This window comes from Brienomyrus brachyistius, chromosome 13 (assembly GCF_023856365.1).
Source record: "Brienomyrus brachyistius isolate T26 chromosome 13, BBRACH_0.4, whole genome shotgun sequence".
Classification (NCBI taxonomy): domain Eukaryota; kingdom Metazoa; phylum Chordata; class Actinopteri; order Osteoglossiformes; family Mormyridae; genus Brienomyrus; species Brienomyrus brachyistius.
This window is the reverse complement of record NC_064545.1, coordinates 11,322,652-11,344,323: the sequence shown is the minus strand read 5'-3', so window position 1 is coordinate 11,344,323 and position 21,672 is coordinate 11,322,652. Positions and strand designations below refer to the sequence as shown.

The 21,672-nt window shown below is 42.9% G+C and overlaps 1 protein-coding gene across 1 annotated transcript; it reads right to left on the bottom strand.

Moving 5' to 3' along the window:
* Positions 1-59: 59 nt before the first annotated feature.
* Positions 60-7,897, bottom strand: LOC125706080 (gonadotropin-releasing hormone II receptor-like). Its single transcript, XM_048972573.1, has 4 exons — positions 7,670-7,897; positions 5,789-6,479; positions 2,614-2,818; positions 60-1,895 (listed from the first exon to the last, which is right to left on the bottom strand). Exons 2-4 carry the CDS (start codon positions 6,347-6,349, stop codon positions 1,414-1,416), a joined length of 1,248 nt encoding a protein of 415 aa, XP_048828530.1. The 5' UTR covers positions 6,350-6,479; positions 7,670-7,897; the 3' UTR covers positions 60-1,413.
* Positions 7,898-21,672: the final 13,775 nt, after the last annotated feature.

The following is a 21,672-nucleotide window of genomic DNA, read 5'->3' as shown; positions in this document are numbered from 1 at the left end:
AATATATAAATTGAGATTTTGCCTGCTTTTGAAGTCATCTGAAATAAATCCATAAAAACTGAATTTTCATGTCATTTATTACACAATAATAATGTTCAGTCACTTAAAATGATACTATGTATATTTCACATTGTTTTTATTATACACTGTTACTTGAAACACCAGCACATGCAAAATAAAACTGAATAACTTATTATAGGATGCAGTAAGTAAAAATCTGTAAATGTTCTTCATTTCACTTGTGCATTGGGTGTAGGAGAACCTAAACATTTAACACAACACTAATATCGAGTGCTGACAATTACAATGGCATCTGGACTATCCTCACAGCGCCTGGTAGCCATCCCTTCAGTGGATGATGTAAATTAGGCTTCCAGGAAAGTCCTTGTCAAGCTCATACCTACTGCTGATCTGTATCAGTCATCCTAGTGATTGCTGGCATGACAGCCGATGGAACGTGTTCTAAGTCCAAGTAAAGCAAGGCTGGCTCATCATGATAATGTGCTGGGTGCTACATCAGTCCAGCCCGTTTCGAGTGGTTCTGTTGAAGGGGCTCAATATGCCCCCCCCCCCCCTCCTCCTCACCCCCACCCGACTTAATCATCACACTCTGCTACTTTTCACATAAGCTTGACCTCATTATTACTGCCAACCTGCCAAGTCTTCAGAATCAAAGTGCCTTCACACCATAGGATGTTCCGCCATGTGGGGTGGACCTGGAACCAGAGAAAGGAAGAGCTGCTGTACCGGGCCGACGGAAGGAGGATGGTACCGGGAGACACGACAGAATGTCACACTTTACAGTTTCAGTCTCCAGCTGCAGCACTGCTCTGCAGAGAATATGGCGGCATGCAGAGTAATTTCCCTGAGACTAACGTCATCTCGCCAGTTTGTGCAAGTACTACGCTCAGTGACGCGCAGAGGACACATTCAGGTGCTAAAACACAAGACTGTACTCAACAGAATAGCACCCAAATCCCATTTTGTTGGGTTACTTCATATCTAATACATAATGTTTGTGTCTTTTTATCTTTAAGAGGGGGGAAGGCAAGGATGGCCCACGGAGGCCCACAATAAGGTGACAAATCCTTCGTTCACCCGCAGCCATTTCATGGATGACGTAAACATCTTTTTCGTCTCCCTTTATCCCAGACAGACCAGCCCACGTTTAACCTTGACGGTCAGCATAACAACATTTCTCAGAATCTTTTGGGTTTTCATCATATACATTTGTAATAAATCGGTAGAGGCTGAGTAAGGGCACTGGAATACAGTAAAAAGGATCCAGTCACCGAATACTTGATTTACGTCCCATTCCGCCCTGACTGTCACCAGCCCCGGACTGAGGTCCAGGCTGGAACTGGTTTCCATACTCTTTATCATCCATTCTTAAGGTAGCCCAGCTCTGCGTCATCATCGCGCCGTACCAGGCTCCTGCGTTCCGCCACACGCCCCCTGGTGGCAGGCCTTCTCGTTTCGCTTCCGGCTGTCCCCCACCTGGGAGAGGCCTCCGGGGGGTCGTCTCTTCATGGGGAGGGAGGGTGAGCGCCTGACGGAGCCCGTTACGGGCGAGGGCACCTCCGAGCCAGCCATACCGGCCGCGCCGCGACAACATCGCTTGAGGCCCTTGCGGAAGTGAATGGTGAAGAGTCCATAGATGATCGGATCTAGACAGGCGTTGAAGAGGCCGAAGATGAAGAGCATGTGGCTCATCGAGTGTGAGACGGTCTCCTCCAGGTCATTGGGGGAGAACCAGTACCACAGACCCAGCAGGTAGTAGGGGGTCCAGCAGATGATGAAGGTCAACACTATGACGATGCTCATTTTTAGAGTCTTCATTCGTGCTTTTGGTATGTTGTTCTTCGAGCGGCGAAGATGGACCTCCGCAGAAGACACTGAAACATAGAGCATATCCAGAGTCATCTTTCTACACATCCAGGACCATGCACTGGAAGTACTCCAGCTGGATTCGTATAACCTATATACACAGTGAGTTCCACCCGTAGTCAGTCTAAGAAAATTTACCCAGCATGCCCTGTGAGTGCAGAAGGTTCCTTGATGTTATTGAAGTATTCTGTCCTAGACAAATTGTAGGCTAACAAAGTGCCTCTCAGTCTTGGCAGACAGATGGATGAGTTTTAGCTTCAACCAGCCTCATGAGTAGGGCTTGTTGGGGATGTAACAAGAGATACTAATCAAATCACTATAGCTAGAGTCAAAATCATATGAAACCACACTATTTTGTACTACTATGAATGCCACAAAAAATATCAAATTCTCAGAAATGCTACAATATAAATTTGAGACAGAATGCAACCAATAGTTCAATCAAGCTTAAGGACTCAGCGGGAATGAAAATCCATGTAAACACAGGATCTCAGGAGAGATTACTGAGTAACACTGGTCTAGCTAAACATTTTTAGCCACAAATAAATGTCATCAGCTGAACTACCCAGTTGATTAGCACTGTAAAGAGTTATCTAGCTGCTAGTTCTGAGGTTTGAGCATACTAACAATGAACTGGCTGCAGTCATATTTCTTAACCAGTCAGCATATAGACCAGATATGACTTTGTAGCTACTGGATGCTCAGAAGATCTGTGGATTAGCATACCGTTGCCCTTCCTCATTCCCTTGGAGATTTCCACAAGGATCCTGGTGTAGCAGAAGATCATGATGACCAGGGGCAGGAGGAAGAGACAGGTGAAGGTGAACATGTTGTAAAGGGTTTCTTGCCAGTGCCTCTGGAAGCTGCCCCGCGTGGTGCACTGTGTGAACGTCTGCGGAACCGTAATGGTCACGTTGTGGAAGATGAAGATCTGGGAAAACAGAACAGCAGAGGTCTCCTGGCATACCAGCTCACCTATTAGCTTCATCCATCCATCCATCCTGGAACCCACCCAGGTAGCATAGGGCACAAGGCAGGGGCCCACCCTGGACAAGATGCCAGTCCATCATATCCAGTTTATTGACAATCAAAATTGCAGTAAATTAACACAGAAGAACTGCTTCTTATCCAGATGCCACTGTAAACAATTTGAGACCGAAGCCATTTAGAAGTCTTCTTTGACATTTGATAAGTCCTCGGTCATGTTTTGGACAGTGTGGTGATTTGAAGACCTCAAACAGTTAATTTCAGGAGCTCAGATTAGTAATAATATGCCTAAAGGGGCATATGAAAAGGGCAATTGCTTATAGATATTTTTTCAATCAACACATCATTCTATAAAATATTAAAATATATTGAAGTCATTCAAGGCCATTTCTATGTAATTTTCTTTCAGCTACTATCATTAAGGTGCTGAAATACACTTTCAATCTCATTCTGGAATCAAGGGTATGAGTATGAAGTTAGTTCACTGTTATTTGCTATAATAGCCTCTGCACTTCAGGGACGGCTTTTCATTAGATGCTGGAACATTGCTGGTGGGATTTGCTGCCATTCAGGTTGGGTATTGATCAGTGGCGACTGACAGTCTTTCAAACAGGGAAAGCGCCCCCCCCCTCCCTCCCCCACACCGAATGAATAACAAAGTAATAAACAATAATAAACAAACAAAATTTGCTAACCTACTAAAAAATGAACCTTACTAACAAGACAAGGAGCAAGCTCAAGAATGTCATATTTATGTTTTTATTTACAGGAGAATATGTACAAATAAAAAAATGAAAAGATTTCATCTGCCGAAAATCTGCATGGGATTGAATTTCAAATGCTCCTGTGCCGAAGTATAATTTCAAAACGCTGTCAAAGACAAAGATGTGCGGCCACTTTGATAGTCCCTCCAATCATCATGTAGCAGTCAAGTGTCCTGGCCAGCCCATCGCCCCATTCACTACCAGAGATATTGAGCTTCCTTGAGATGTCGTTTTGAAGCATTCGTCCAATAAACATCTAGCTTTGCTGCACTGAAAACAGAAGTGCCATTGAAGTCCAGTGAAGTTGCGCTTCATTGGGTTTTACTGGATTGGGTTGCCACAGTAATGTAATGCATGAGAAAAAAAGTCACATTAGACGATATGCATGAGATTATTGCTGATCCTGAATGAAGTAGCCATGAATCTGAACACGTTCTAGCACGCTCTTAGTAACAGCAATGTAAATATAACAGCACATCAACGCTCAACTAAATATTCTGTGACTTTTTAGAGGAGGTTACCACTGGTATTGATGTTGGACTACCAGGTTCCTTTCTGTGAGCTTGTGTGGCGCAAAATTTCACAACTGAACTTGCTCCTAGACGTTTTTACTGCATAATTACTTCCTTTGCTGTTGATCAGGGCAGTTCTAGCAGGGCAGAGATTTGGCAAACTGACTTGTTGGAATGTTGGAGTCCTACGATGGTGCCAAGTTCAAAGTCCCTAAGGTCTTCAGTGCAGTCTGCTGTCAGTGTTGGAAATTGCATGCCTATGTGCTTAATTATGCACTTGTGGGTGTTCACATGTTTATAGTCATAATGTGTATATCTATATGAGTCTAGTTATAAGAACATTAATTATCAAACTTCTGGTTATTCGAAGAAGCGGATTTCAGTATGCAGGCCACAGGTGTTTGACAGGTGTACTATCTGCCAATAAGATGGCTGATTAGCTAAGGCCGTCAATCAGTTATGAAAGATCTGATTTTTATGGGCAGGAGTTATCATCTACACATGGATGATCAGATATTCATTGAGTCTCCATATAAGCACAGTGGGCGTTCGCCTCCAGTGCTGCAGGTTTGCTTCCTCATGCTGTGTGTGTGATGTTTGCATGCTCTCCTTGTGTTTGCAAAGGTTTCTTTATGTCCTCTGATGCACTGGTATCCCATCCAAGATGTCTCCTGTGTTGTCTGAGATTCTCATGACCCAGCAATGGATAAAAGTTAATGGAAAGCAGATGGATAGTTGTCATACTTTCTGTTTTAAAGTAAATGGCTAATATTGCATAGGAGTAGGTAGGTTTTCTCTCCTACGTGATGAGTGTGGTTCATCAGAGACCAGGTAAGATAGAAAACCTGCTGGATACCAGCACTCCAGGATCAGATCTGCCTAACCCTGATATACTGTTGCATATATACTGCAGACACAGCTGGGAAGCACATCTTATGCAACGGCTCAACTATGTTGGCTTGTCAAATGGAGCAGCAGGTCTACAGAGTCTCCCTGTGCTCCTGCTGATGCTCTACAGAGCAAGAAAGATGCGGAGTTCATAATGTCATGCTAATTATACAGCTGTCACACCCCAACACACTCATGTATAAAGCTAGTTCATGTATGATTCACTCATTTATGTATGATTGAAATATTACTTTTAAGACTTTCAAAACCGTACCATAGGGAAAAGCTCTGACGATGATGAGCAAATCTATTCAGTAAAAACACAGAAGTATCTATAAAATAGATTGAAGAATTGGATGTCAGGGAACCATGTGGGGTATATTAGATTGAGATATAGGCTCAGAGGAGGGTGGGAGGAGCCGCTGGGATCTCACGGCGATGCCATTCATGTCATGACATAACAGACATAAAGTAACAATTCTGTACTCTTCCAAGATCAATTTTCATATCCCTCCCAAACTTATGGGCATGATTTCTAAGAAATCAAATCAAAGTAGTAAGTCCCATCTGGGTATTGCTCAGATCACAATTTTATCTGGGAAAAAAAATGGTCGAAAGTGCCCAAATCTCACCCCAAATCAATCAGTCTTCCGGAATGTGCTATTTTTTCCCCCTGACCTTTCGCACATGCTGGACATCTGGTGGGTAATTGCTGCCCCCAGGAAGAATGTGGGGAAGAGTGCCCCCTACCTGTGGGATGGAGAGGAAGGCGCTCATCAGCCAGGCGATACCCAGCATGACCTTGCATTTTCTGCGGGCCTCGCTGATGGCCAGGGGGTTGAGGATAGCGGCCTGGCGGTCCAGGCTGATGACGACGGTGACAAAGGCGCTGGAGTACATGGCCAGCAGCTTGAGGAACATGAGGAGGCGGCAGGCGGCATCCCCAGCCAGCCACTGGACGGTGATGTTCCACACGGCGTCCAGCGGCATCACGATGAACGTTACCAGCAGGTCGGCGGCGCTCAGGTGCATGACCAGCGTCCGCACGTGCGACTTGCGCTTGTCAGCGCTGGCGGCCCAGAGCACGGCCAGGTTGCACACGGCAGAGATGGTGCAGAGTATAAAAGTGAGGATCACGCGCACCTTAGCGGCCATGGAGAACGTGGGCAGCTGCAGCAGGTCGCTCTCCACGCTGCCGTTGCAGGGAGCGGCCTCCATTTTGCAGCTAGAGTTTGGCTGAAACCCAGTCATCTGGAGAAACATCAGCATCTCAAGCCCCTGGGAGGAGACATTCATGTCTGGGACATGCATACGGAGAAACACGTTCTCCAGCCTCCCATCTATGCAGCTTCCAGTAGATGACTAAGATGCCAGCCGGGGTGTGAAGGGGAATTTGCTGTTTGTACTGGGGCCAGGTGTTAGCCCTAGCCTTAGAACTGACCTAAAGGAAAAAGAATAAAAAATTCTGGTAGGAGTTCTGTTCTGTGTGATTTTTTTATAGATATTCCTTCAATATTAAAAATGAAGTGTAAGAAAACATTAAATCAGTCAACAAAAACACTTCAATGGCAAATTCCCAAACAAAGGATGAAACTCAATGAATAGTATAGGGCAGTATCCTAAAAAGATAACAAGCACACACGTATAATGCATTGAAGATGCCTCCATAATGCATTATAATGCATTCATAAAATATTATAAACATGGCTATAACTATTTATAAGGCATACCACATTATAGCCATGTTTTTTTTGTGCATTATGAATGCTCTACGAAGCTCTCTTCTATAATTTCCTATAAATACCTTATAATCCAGTACAAATTCTTTAATTCTTATACTGGCTGATATAATGCATTATGAAATGATTTATTGTGCATTACAGTTCAGAGTTTCATACAGCATTTATAATGCATAACGAACATGGCTATAATGTGTTATAACTTTTTATAAATAGTTATAGTCTTGTTCATAATACTTCATGAATGCATTATAAAGGCATATAAAATGCATTATGATTACTACTTTAAGTATAGTGTTACCAATATGATTTATTTGGGCTCTAACACATGGCGTTGCCTATAACTGAACTACTAAACGAAAATAACCGCAATAAAATGCATATTACGATGATGACATCGTTCATAATACAAAACAATAACATCGAACTATTCACTAAAGTAAGAGATGGTGACGATTTCATATATTCACAAAGTTTATAATTATAAAAGAAACCTTTTACATGCAAAGCAGGATACGCAGGACTGTCTATACCATACTGAAAGAATTTACATCAACGTACACTTCAAGATAACGTGAAAAAGTCTTAAGCGTTCTGGTATTTTTGCAGTCCTTGCTGGTGTTTTTGGAGTCATTAATTAATCCTTGTATGCCAACACCTCTTACACAACATTTCACAAAAAATAAGTTAAAACTTGGGAGCAATAATCATTCATAATAACCCACTAACTAATTGTTATCTTTAGTTGGGTTAAAACTATATTCCGGGCAAAAGCATGTGTATGAATAAGTACAGACTTGCAGTTGCGTGCAGCTGCTAATATTCATGCAATCATTCAAGCTAACAGTTGGATGCCAAATTACGTTGTGACTTAACTAACCTTCAAGCTTACCTTGACAATTGCTCGAAGACTTCAGTCACGGGATATTCAGACAAGATTTATGTTGACCATGGAACACCACAGAACGGGAGATTGCTGCATCTGAGAAAAAAAGTCCTAAAGGATATACTTTTTACTACTTATCATACCACTCAGTTGTTTTTTTTTTCTTTTAAATAAAAAAACTCGTCTGCCAGTTGAAAAACTGTATTCACGTCTCTGGTCCGACTGTTTTCTTGAAGCGCAAAATAAAAGCTTCACCGAACCGTTTCCATTGGTTGAATTCTCGTTGCGGTTACACCTGTTAACTATTTATTAAAACAGAGATTTTGTGAATTACTGGCAAAATAAATAATAATAATAATAATAATAATAATAATAATAATAATAATAATGATGATTGCGTTCACTTTGGAGTCCGGGTTAAGTCCGAAGAGCCGGCTGCTGCAGCGCAGCAGCACATCCCGCCGTGCACGGTCCTCCCCCGTCCGCAGCCACCCCGTCTCTGACACACCGCCTGCATGCGCTCCGCAGTTCACCCCCAACCGGAGACTAATGGCGACCGCGAAGACTCTCCGGGCGCCTGACTTGCAGCGCCCTGCCTCCGTCCTCCGGGACCTATCCCAAGCGATTCACAAATATCTCCCTCTCTCCCCAGTTTGAATTTAATAATTCAGCTAAAGCAGAAATATGTACTACATGTTTGTTACCGTAGCAACTTTGAACTGACGCAGTAATAAGTAATAGCATCAGTATAAATACAGATAAACTATTCAAGAGCCTTTTTAAAAAGCTAATATAGTAACATATAAATATATTATGCTAAGCTCCAAAACAGTTTAATAAACGGATAAAATAACTCCGAGATGGAACTGGGAGGTTTTGTGAAAAATTGCAGATATTGGGGTGTACACATATACAAATAGACTTCTTGAAGCAATTATTTTATCTTCCGTTTAATTATTTACAAGGCTTTTTTTTTTTTTTTGGGGGGGGGGGGGGGGTCATCCATAATCATTCTGAAAGACAAAGTAAATGGGAAGATGTCAATTGACGTCATAAATCATGTGAAAATGCATGCACTCAGACACACACGCACACGCCACATGTTTATTTAAAAAGGTCAGATTTATGACTAAATGTATAAGAAATCGTTAGATTATATGATCATATACCTAGAGAATAGCCAATACTATAACCCGGACTGAATGGCTTAATTTACAATACAAGTACAGTACAATCCCGGACTTCAAGGTACCTGGCAAAACGTTATATCCAAAGTCCGTTATATCCAGAATCACTGTATGCCCAGACACAACTATAGGACACCATTTACTCATGCCACACCCCAACAGACACACTTGTGGTATAGATTATTATATTGTACATGTAGTAATCCATCTTTACCTGAGCAAATGCGTGACTATTAATAATCGCGACTCCATATCTGCGCTGGATATCACCAGCACTCCACGCGCCTCGTAGGCGGAGCCTGCATGTCCGTTATAGCTGAACAAAACTACAGCTAAAAGCGACCCTGGGGACCAAATTGTTTGTCCGTTATAAGCGAAATTCCGCTATAGCCGATGCTTTTTCTGCATGTTCTTAAAGGCGCACGGCCCGGACGAGCGGACCTCGTCCGTTATAGACGATATTCCGTTATAAGCGAGTCCACTATAACGGGATTTTACTGTAGTAGATACAGCGAATATCTAACGTTGCATAATAAAGTGAACTACATAATCAAGTAAGTGATACAGCCTTGAACAATATGCTGGAAGCGCTACTTTAGATTCAGTGAACAAATCAACAATGCTGTGTGTAATTACAGGAAACTATAATTAGTAGGCCTTTAAGATATTTTAATTAAACGAACAAACAATTAATGCAGTGTTTAATTGGAGGAAACTTCCAGAACTCCTTCCATGCTCTCACAGGGAGCCAGGGTGAGGGGAATCTATAATTGGCAGCCCTTCAATTTGTCCTAATGAAACAAACAAACAATTAATGAAGTGTCTAATTGCAGGAAACATACAGAACTCACCTCCCTGCTCCCTCAGAGAGCCAAAGCGAATCTAAAAACTCTGCTGCCATTTTGCTGGATCATGGTGTCATATTAAGCATTGTTGAACCCAATGTGTCATTTTTGCATCATTTGTGGAGGGATCCCACCCTGTCTTGGGTGGGGATCTGCTCAGATCCACTGCGTTTTGGATTTCACTTACAGGACAACACACCACATTTTAGCTCACAGGTGACCTTCCTACTGTAGACGGCATCATGGACAGAGAATAGCGTAAAGGGACCTGTAATAGATGTCCTTCATGACTCAACCATCTGGTTTGTCACCGGTTGTCCCTACAAAACACATTGTCGTACTCTGTACTACTCCATCAACAGACCAACATTACATACTGCGCCCAGAACTGACTGGTCCGCCAGCCTCCATAAATCCTAATTAGATCCTACATTTCAACTTTACTCCACTCTGACCTCCCACTAGTTCTTTGTTTTTTAGCGATTTATCATCTATCTCTACACGGCTCCCTGCAGCTGCTGCTCCTAAATCTCTGGCTGATTGTGTGTTTGTGAGTTTTAATGCGTTTTAGTTTTGCTCTCCCTCTGATTGGGCCTCTTGGCCATGAAGCTCATTTAGTTCATACAGGTAGAATTTGTTAACATTGCTTCTGAAAATCAGGTTAAGAAAAGGTTGTCTGCAAAGAAATAAGCAATTTGCTACCAGACCACTGAAAGGCAATGTACAAAATTTGTATCACAACTGCATTGATTGCATTTCAGATCCGGGTTAAATAAATGACGGATTGGCTTTTACACTGCGACAAAAAGGTATAATGGTGCAAGGTGAGCTGATCCCAAATGAAGAGCAGTATTGTGACACCTTTCTTAGCACAGGAGCAAGACTTCAATCAGCGATGAAGGTGTCAGTCAAAATCTATTCATTCATCCACAAATGAATGTTGCATTTATGTAGCACTTTTCACAACACCCAAAGCACTTTACAGAACCAATGGGGAGCCACCTGAACCAGCACCACTGTGTAGCCCCCATCTGGATGATGTGACGGCAGCTGTCCTGTGCCAGTATGCTCACTGCACAGTAGTGAACATGGTGAAGGGCAGGAGAGAATGCACCAATTAGATATAGGGGATGATTAGGAGGCTACATCTGATAGGGCCATAGTGGACATCAGGTACGGCCCCTACTCTTTTGAAAGACACCTCAGGACCCTTTATGACCAAAGAGAGTCAGGACCTCAGTTTTACATCTCATCCAAAGGACAGGATCATTTTTACAGCACGGAATCACCAGCAGAAGTACGGATATCAGGTTCAGAGGTACAAGGAAATAGTTATAATCAGCTGCTTTAGTAATTAAGGAGAGTCTAAATGAGAATATCAACTGAAAGGGGGGATGCAAATGGCACCAATGAGGCTGCTACACTTAGAGTAGACCGTGATGGATGAACAGAGAATTGTCTGGGTGTTTTCGGGATTACGCATTTTTAGTCTTTTCCTCTTACCGCACGAAAGACTCACTCTGACCCCTTGTGTAAAATATACTCCTGTTCAGGGTGAGAAAAACACACTTTCGTAAAGTCTGGAGTTTCATAAATGAAAGACAATCTATTTCCGCTGGCACAGAGATTGAGTACCTGTCACAGGAAGAACTGAATGTAAGGCAGGGTTATGTTCTGGGTTGTTTATGCAGCATTTACACAACAGAAGGGAAATGCAGGCATCAGTTTACCTGAACAGCAGAGTTTGGGCCACAAACTGTAGTCATAAAATATTCATAGGTTTCAGCCAAACTGTGCCCATCAGTCTTCGATCCCGTCAGCTAAACACACTGGCCTGTGTTGATCCAGCGTTACGGGGTTCTAGTCCCGCCTCCTGGCTCCCCGAATCCCACCAGCGGGCAGCTCGTGATCCCACCAGCGGGCAGCTCGGGATCCCACCAGTGGTGCCATTCTGCTTCCAGCTTGATAAGGGAAATGTTTCATTTGCAGGGGAACACTGGTCCAACAGCATTACCGGGGGTCCGATCCCAAAACTTGAATGAAACGAAACTATTTAAGCTAATTAGTGTACATTTATTTATAAAGTCCCCCGAAAACAGCCCTAGTTACACCATGCACGGACCACAAAGGGCTGACTTCAGGCCTATTCAGCTCCAATCAATACCACCACAGTCTGGAACTTACCTCTCAGATACTACTTTTGAACCTTCAGTCCTATATCTCTAACTGTTTTAACTTTTTACTGGTCAAAGTGTCTAGGGGAGGTGCATGGATCCCTTATTCCATGCGGCTTTTCCTCCATGGATCAAATGCTAATGTTTCTAAATTGCTTCTTGGTATCATGCAGCAGACTAACATCTCAGCATGTCTCCTGCCTTGTGTATTGTTCAGTTTTGTCACAGCTGATTTATATTATATTTAAAGCGATTTAAAATTTCACAATAACTGATATTGCACTGTAAGAGCACACAGAACATATACTGACATAAACATACTGCAAAAGGCATATTTTTATTTAGTCTCATTTTGAGTCTTTCTCTTTTACAATAAACAGACAGTTTTGGACATACAGTTTGACAGGAAATGCATTTTTAGAGACGATATTGGAAACGACGGCGTCCTGCTTCAAATGGTGCGCTTGAGTTATGAGCTGCGGCAGTGAGATTCATGGTTATATGTGGTCTTGTGAAGGTGCTTGATTAGCTTTAGCGCAGATAAGGAGGGTACAGAATAACCCTGGATGCTGTGATGTGGGCTTTGAGGGGAGCTTCTCCTTTGATGGGCGTTATCATCGTTGGACTACGCTGTGGAGCGTTAGATCTGAGATGGTGTAACTTAATCTCTGACACAAAGTCACAGAGAGAAAAAACAAACAGTGATGTACATCTGACATGACATTAAGTCGCTTCCAAAGCTGTAGTGTTTTGTAGCTTTACATTTTAAGGGTGGCTCAGTCATTATCACCGCAGCCGAAAACCTTTAAGGTCTTTTGTACGGTCAGTTTGCATACTGTCCCTTCGCTGTGGTGGTGTTACCTGCAATGGACAGGCATGGGTCCGGTGTGTTCGATGTTATGTGCTGCATGGGGTAATTGGTTCCTGAAGATGAATGGACAAATTGTTTAAAGTGACTGGATGGAGATTAAACGACTGGGATTTTAATTAATCTGTTTATTTGTTTGTTTGTTCGCTTTTTGGAGAGGAATATTAGTCTCTGATTAACCCAAGAATCCCTTTCTGGGTTTTCTACTGTTAGATGACATCATCCACAAGCAGGCAAACCCACACAGCATGTAGACAATCCATGAAATGCTAAGCTTCTAAAAAAGATCACACTCAAGGTTAGAAGACAAACCATACTGGTATCCCAACAGGTCCTAGAACAAATATTTGCAATATTTTTTTCTTCTATAGCTAATTTATTTGCAATAACATGTATGTTACTTTATACCAGTTCGATTTATTTTTTCATTATCGAGATTCAAATCAATAAAATTCAATGACACCCCAGGCATTTCTATAAAAATGTTTCTCTTATTTTTAATGTTTTGTTGTTAAAGTCTGTCTGTTTATACCATGCATTAAATCATGTAGTGATATATATATATAAAAATACAAGCTGATTATCTGACTTTCATCCCCCGGATTGGTTCCAAGCCCCCCCATGAAAAACAAAATCTGCAGGTGCTTTGTCCCTTATATAAAATGGTGTGGTATTTGCAAATAGCCCACACACATCCTTCTGTGTTTTAAATCAGCTTTGGATTATTTATAATACCCTAATACAATGTAAAAGCAACGTAAATAGTTATACTGTATTGTTTAGGGAACAATGACAAGAAAAAAAGTCTGTTCATGTTCAGCACAGACGTAGCCATCGTGAGCTTAACTACACAGCACATGTCAGCAACATGTGTACACAGCACATGTCAGCAACAACTGAAAATATTCTTTCTCATTCACATGGACTCATAAATGCTCAGTGTGATCGGCGCACGGCAAATGCAAGATTTGCTTTTTGGAACTTTCTGGATTTTTTTTTCCCCAAATATTTTCAATCCATGCTTGGTTGAACCTGTGGGTCTGGGGGACGACTGTACATAAGATGAAACTTGGGAGACCAGATGATCCATGTCAGGAAGGAGACTTTCGGGTTTTACAAACCGCATTAAAACTGAAAACTGCCCTCCACCGATGGCATTTTCATGAAACGTCGCACCCATAAGGCCACCAGCATCGTGGAGGATGCCTCCCACCCTTCCCAGGTTCTCTGCCCCCCCTTCTGGCAGAAGGTACCGGAACATCTGGTCCAGCTCTGCCAGACTCCATAGCAGCTTCATCCCCATGAACTCCATCCACCAGCACTTTGTAACTTTATTGCCATTTGCACTACGGTGACCAGATAATCCACGTCAGGGAGGAAACCTTCAGCTGCTTCTGCTTTTACAAACTACTGAAAGGCTCCTGTGCTTGGCTAAATACTGCAGTTTTTATGCTTTTACTGGTTTGTTCCCTTGATTGAAAGACTCATCCAGCTGTTACACATTAACGTTAGTAATACATGCATGATTATTACAGACTGATCAATCAGCACACAGCAAGAACTCAGTGCTTAAGTGAAATCCAGGTCCCTTTGAAATCGAGGTTTACAAATTCTATCCCAGCTCTAAATGTCCTACCTGTTGTGGATCATGTGGTCACTCCAACCGAAAACAGCATGCAGGGTTTTTTAATTAGATTTTTGTTAACAAAGGCTACAACAAAGACAAACTTTCACCAGCATTATTTGTGTTCAGGTCCCTTTCAAAAAAAGCTGCATTACTGACTGGCTTCTCAGCACCCAGAAAGCATCAAATGAACAAACAATGATTCTTAGAGAGTGACATTACAGGTGCAAGCTTCAGTGCAATGTCTGTAAAGGAAGAATATTTAATTACTTGTAGTACGTAGGATGGGGTGGACGAATAAAGTCAGTGTAAAATGACTATATGTTACAAAGGCTTGGGGGGGGGGTGTTCTCAGAGAACAGAGGGGGTGTTCTCAGGGAACAGAGGGGGTGACTCAGAGGAGCCTCGAACAAAGTCGGCTTGCTCATTACTGTGTTCTGATTTTAAAGCGCAGACTGGTTTTGTGTAATGAAGTGCAGTGGCAAAATTTTAAATGAGGAGCAGCTGTGATCCCAGAAGTACATTAGTGTGCAGAAACGTGGGTAAAAGAAGCATGGAGGCCACTGCGATGCGACCACTGTAAAAGGTGTCAGCACGTGGAGCTGGATCCCGCTTACAGCACCACCATGATTTCCACCACATTTCTTCCATTAACCCCATTTTATGGCATGCAGTGTAAGAGATGCAGAATGAGACCTACATCCCTTCCTGCTTTAGCTCATTTGTTTTACATGTATCGCATTTATTTATCATGCACTTTTATCTGGCATGGTGGTGCAGTGGTTAGCACTGTTGCCTCACACCTCTGGGACCCGGGTTCGAGTCTCTGCCTGAGTTACATGTGTGTGGAGTTTGCATGTTCTCCCCATGTCGTCGTGGGGTTTCCTCCGGGTACTCCGGTTTCCCCCCACAGTCCAAAGACATGCTGAGGCTAATTGGAGTTGCTAAATTGCCTGTAGGTGTGCATGTGTGAGTGAATGGAGTGTGCCCTGCAATGGGCTGGCCCCCCATCCTGGGTTGTTCCCTGCCTCATGCCCCTTGCTTCCATGATAGGCTCCGGACCCCCCGCGACCCAGTAGGATAAGCAGTTTGGAAAATGGATGGATGGATGGATGCACTTTTATCCAAAGCAAGAAATCAGGGTCTGGGACCCATGGCAGCAATTAGGGTTAAGAGCTGCATTCAAGGGCCCAGCAGGGACATCGCACTGCCAACCATGGGATATGAACCAACAACCTTCTAATCACAGACACAGAGGCCTAAGCCTCACAGGCACGTAAGAGACCATTGTAAGTGTTTATAACATTTAGAGGCGGCTTGTTTACCTGACACATTTAACCAAAGTGGTTTTATGTGCTCATACAGCTGAATATCTTACTTTTTTTTCTTTTTAATACCCAACCACCACCATGCTCTTCTGAGAACAACTTTATTTTTAATTAGCTGAACAACAGATCAATACATTAAGTGAAGCCAAACCAGCCCACCCATGTCCAGCACCCATTATGACAACATTGTACACAGATGGACAAGTAAGACATGGGACGTTAGACAGACAAGACATGATGTTGTCAGACCAAGCAGATTGACATAGACACACAAGACAGTACAGGACAAAGCAAAGCCAGGCACTTACTGGGATATGTAGGGGTTTTCTGTGAAGTTGTGAGAGCTTATGACATGCAACAATTGGGGTATGACTGCATTGAGGAGTTGTAGTGACAATGTGTGTGTCTGTGCGAGTGTGAGTGTAATTATGTATGAGTAGGTTTGACCATTGTATGATATTTAATGTATGTCTGATGTTCCAGTTTAACAGGATAGTAAGGCAACCAGTATGGGTCCTGCATCTTCGATTGGTGGGGTTATGCTTGAGAGATCAGACAAACAGATGGAGATAGTGGGATGCTGCAGCTCAGTATAAACTTTGAGTTGGTAGGCAGAGCCAGACGGAGTGAAAATAGGTATCTAGTGCGTATTGCCCACTGTCAACATGTGTCAGTTTCTAGAAAGGCCATTTTATACATTTTGTGCTGGGTGATGTGTGCTCTATGAATTATCTTATATTGAATTAGTTGCAAGTTAGTGTTTTTAGTCATACTGAAGGGGTTCTTGCATATCCGAGTCCAGAATTCTGTGTTTGTTGTACAGTAGATGATAGCTCCTTTTCCCAGGCTCCGATTGGGATGGAAGTATTTGTATCTACATTGGATATAAGTTTGTATAATTTTGAGAGAATTTTCTGTGTATCAGTTACCTTTTAATTTCTTCTACAAGTGGAGATGGTAGTAAACTGTTGTTTGATATACTGATCTCAGATTTAAGAACATACTTTATTTGGAGATAAATGGAGGATTTATCATTCTTTGCCAATGTCATACTATTCAACTAATTGTTAGAAGGTGGTAACTGTGTTATTCTCGAAAACATGGTAGTGTAGCAGCAGATGCAATTCTTCAAGTGAGGGGAGAGGGCAACCGACAATCCGCTGGGTGACCTGCATGACCCTGTGGTCATCTAAATCGTACATGATCACACAAAGACACACACGCTGGTGCAAACACTATAAGCAAATTACGGATGGTTCTTAACCCTAATGAATGTTTTCTCTCGTCTCCGTTAAATGTACCCAGAGTCTGTTGCTGAACTCCACACCCATCTACAGCCCCTGCTGAGACCCATCACCAACTGACTGGCTCCCAGTTTGGTTCCTCCTTGCCTCTTTGGTTAAACCAGCATCCACTATATATATAAACGTTTATATATTGATTGTTTTTAAGCATCTGAGAAAACCCGTATTTTTCAACAGTGTAAATGGGCACAATTCATACGATATGAAATGTCACCTGATCTGTAATTTATTTCCATTAGGATCTCTTTTTATCGTATGGTACGCAATGGGAGAAAGACGCTGCGCTTTTGTTATTTGCTTTTTAGTGCGTTTTTGGAAGCTGTCGCTTGCTTGCGCTTCTCGCATAGCTATAGACACTCCGTCCATTCTGGAGCGTGCTTCTGACAGAGATGTTAAAATAAATTGGCTGTGCTGCTACCTTTAGTACAGAAAGACAGTAGTTTGTTCAGTGTCGTATTTAGCAAAACCAAACGACTTCCAAATGACGGAGGTGACGCTGCCGGCTTTCGTGACGAGCTCCTCACTTGTTGACGCCTGTAAGTGCTGCCAATTTTCTACTGTCTGCTGGTCTTCGAAGGGGCGGGAAGCTTTGACAGCGATCTGGTTTGCTATAATTTAATGTAGCCTACCTAACGATTTTTTTTAAAGCATAAAATATTTTGTGAGCATCGTTTACTCGGTGATATTAACCTGGAAGCTACAATAAATCGACGTGAATCGATTTTCATTTTGCACATCCATCCATCCATCCATCCATTTTCCAAACCGCTTATCCTATTGGGTCGCGGGGGGTCCGGAGCCTATCCCGGAATCAATGGGTACGAGGCAGGGAACAACCCAGGATGGGGGGCCAGCCCATCGCAGGGCACACTCACACATCATTCACTCACACATGCACACCTATGGGCAATTCAGCAACTCCAATTAGCCTCAGCATGTTTTTGGACTGTGGGGGGAAACCGGAGTACCCGGAGGAAACCCCACGACGACACGGGGAGAACATGCAAACTCCACACACATGTGACCCAGGCGGAGACTCGAACCCGGGTCCCAGAGGTGTGAGGCGACAGTGCTAACCACTGCACCACCATGCCGCCCCTATTTTGCACATCGTCATAAACAAAAAAAAATGATTGATTAAATCGATTTATCGCCCAGCTCTACTGTGATGTCAACATTCCAAAGGTATAGAATGTGGTGTAAGCATTATCAAACTTCAGAAAAAAATTGACATCGAACGAGAAATACTGAAACATGACGCGGTCCTCTTTAAACTGCTTTTGGCCCCCATTGATGGAGAAGAGGCTGGGGAGGCATCGGAAAGTCAGGAGGGCAAAGGAGAAAAGAAAAAAATGAAATTCTGGGCAAAGAAGTTTGTCTTTCTGAAAAAAAGGAAAGGAAGAAAATACGAAAAACAAGCAAGTCAAATGAGAGAGAGAGAGAGAGAGAGAGAGAGAGAGAGAGAGAGAGAGAGATGAGAACCAAGCTGTGGTGGAGGAGGAGATGGATGGACATTTGAGACTGGTGGAGAAGGAGACAGAGCCGAATAAAGCACCAGTAGAGGTGGAGGAGGACAGGAGTAAGGAGAAAAAGGCAAAGGTGATGCGGCTGGAGATCGAGGCAGTGCTGGATGACACTGTGCAGATAGAAAAGGCAATAAAAGAGACTGAGGCTCAGATCCAGGCAATTTTGGAGAACCTTGTAGGTGAAAGAGATAGTGGAGGAGATAATGTGTGACATCAAGGCAGTGGTGGAAAAAGGCAGTGGAGGAGGAGATCGAAGCCATGGTGGATGTGATGGAGGATTAGATGAAAGCAGTAGTGGAGAAGGCTAAATAAAATGACATAAAAAATCCTTTTAACTTCTGAATAAACCAATATAAAAATGGAGAGAATGGTGTTTTATTTGAACATATTCAAAACTTGATGTTATTAATTTCTTAAATGTCTAAAAAGGAGGTTACATGCACATTCTGTCTCAGTAAGACAAAGCCAAATCCAGATTCTGACGTAAGTGAAATCATGAGGTTTTTAAAGCTCAAGAGCAGACAGGCTTGCTGCTTCTCATCTTAAGGGCTTGATTGGCCTTCTGGGACTTTTGCATAGTAAAATTCAAGTGGTACAAAACATTAAATTCCCGACTGTACTAATTGTAAAAGAAGCAGGTTAACAGAAGATCATGTTCAGATCAAGGAACGGGCTTTCCGGTCAGGTCAAGGCAAAATACTGAAAACAAGATTTTTTTTTTCAGCTAAAACCAATGACCAACAGCCATCTACCTTCTAAACAGTCGTCCTTGTCAGGGTCACCAGCAGTCTAGTCCAGGTAGCATATGTCACAAGTCAGGAATACTCCCCCTGGATGTGATACTAGTCCATTGCAGGGAACATGCACACAAAAACACACACAAACACACTTTTGTACAGTAAAATCCCGTTATAACAAACTTCAAGGGACCAGGCAAAACAGGCCGTTATATCCAAAGTCCGTTATACCCAGAGTCACTGTATGCCCAGACACAACTATAGGACACCATTTACTCATGCCACACCCCAACAGACACACTTGTGGTATAGATTATTATATTGTACATCTAGTAATACAACTTTACCTGAGCAGATGTGTGACTATTAATAATCCAGACTCCATATCTGCGCTGGATATCACCAGCACTCCATGCGCCGTGTAGGCAGAGCTGCATGTCCGTTATAGCCAAACAAAACTACAGCTAAAAGCGACCCTGGGGACCAAATTGTTTGTCTGTTATAAGCGAAATTCCATTATATGCGAGTCCGCTATATCCAATGCTTTTTCTGCATGTTCTTAAAGGCGCATGGTCGGTGTTCTGACGAGTGGAGCTACTTTGTCGAGTTAGGCTACCGTAGTGCCAATCGACAGCCCTAATCACATATCCCTAACCCTAACCCCTAAAAGTTTACCTTAATCCCAAAACGGTGGAACTGCACATGCGCAGAAAGGCTCGATAGCACGTCTCGATTGGTATCTGAACTAGTCAGAACACCGGCGTGCGCCAACTGTTGATTGGCTTTTTTATATTTATATAATCTTTCCTTTTCCTTACCGCTGCAGAACCCAACTAGTTGCATGCCTTCATTAAAACTACAGCTGTCAAACTTATCTGATCCAGACAACGTGTTTATTTCCCATTTTGTTCATGAATCCGGGAGAAACTCATCTCTGCACAGTGACGCATATTTGAGCAAGACAATGCAAAACCACATTATGCATGCATTACAAACGCATTGCTGCAGGGGGTGCGGGGGCTGGACTGGCCTGCCTGTAGTCCCAACCTGTCCCCAGTACAAAATGTGTGGCACATTTTGAAACCCAAGATGTGACATCAAAGACCTTGTACTGTTGCACACCGTGAACCGTGGCGAGAGGAGAAAAGACAGCAGGCAGCTTCTTCCGGTGAAGGAGGATGAAAACTTTATTAGTAATAAAAAATGGGAAAAGGAGCATATCCGATTGCCGCTAAAGCGCAAAAACTCTGGCCGGAAGACAAACCTCCCTTCAAAATAAAAGCACATCTGCCCTTGGAATTCTGAGCAACTAAGAACCCACTACAAGAGTTCGTAGGAAGAATAAGACAAAATAATACCTGGAAGGCTTCATCACTTGGTGTCTTCCGTCCCCAAACATCTTTTACGTGTTGTGAAAAGGAATGGCAACATCACAAAGTGCTAAAATTGGAAAAGATTTTGAAAAAATGGTAACATTCATGAGGTTAAACATGGAGGTTGTTTTCAGCGTAATACGGGTTAAACATAATTTACAAATCATTGCTTTCATTTATAATTATGATTTAACACATGTCCTAACTTTTTCGTACTTGGGGTTGTCAAGCTTCCGATTCAGGTATCTTATTATGTACAGACCGTGCAGTAATTCTGCCCTGATGTATGAGTTTTTCAGGTTCCTCCACGATTCTGCACCAATCCAATTACCTTCCATCTATCAAAAGTAACCTTGTGTTCCTAATTGGCTTCGAGGAAAACAAACATCCTCACATTGAAGCGCGTCACAGACTTCTCCATACACAAATGAAAAAAGACTATAATCAGTTCTAATTGGAAACCTTAATTGCTGAGGGTCAAACGGGCTGGAACTAGGATTAGCCCTGGTGCAGTGTAGAGGCTTTTAAACACAATTAGGAACTGGCAGATTGTTTGAATTGGTAGGGGGGTGCAAGTCTCCCAGCAGCGCCCCCTGCAGACAGGTCGAGGAAACTACTGAGTGTCATTTCCAGTACCTCTGCCTTTCCCTGGCAACACTGATGTCCTGCAGGAGGAATTCAGTATTCCTGCAGTGGTATGGCCAGCCAGACGTAGGGCTGGTCTCGGTTAGTGTTTGTAGGTTACGGACCTGCTGAAGATACCAGTCATCATTAACGGGGACCTGAAAAGCATCACAGATTCGCATCATCAAAAATTTCTAAAAACTAGCCAACTTTCATGTAACCAAATTAGACTGGTGACCAAGGTAAACATTACCGAGATTTATAGCATCAAGCTAGCGGTACTGTGACTGAAACCAGGATGACCCCCATTACGATCCTCAGCTCCATACAGCACATATAACAAGACACCTCACTCAGAATCATCCACTAAGCAGTCAGACAGCCTCCGTGACCAGTGTCCGCCACTGCCTATAGCGTCA

Excerpts from the sequence above, each read along its gene's own strand:
- LOC125706080 (XM_048972573.1), bottom strand. The coding sequence starts at position 6,349 with ATGCATGTCCCAGACATGAATGTCTCCTCCCAGGGGCTTGAGATGCTG. Across the intron at positions 2,819-5,788 it reads CCTTCCTCTCCATCCCACAG|ATCTTCATCTTCCACAACGT; the intron begins GTAGGGGGCACT and ends CTGTTTTCCCAG. Across the intron at positions 1,896-2,613 it reads GGGAATGAGGAAGGGCAACG|TGTCTTCTGCGGAGGTCCAT; the intron begins GTATGCTAATCC and ends TCTATGTTTCAG.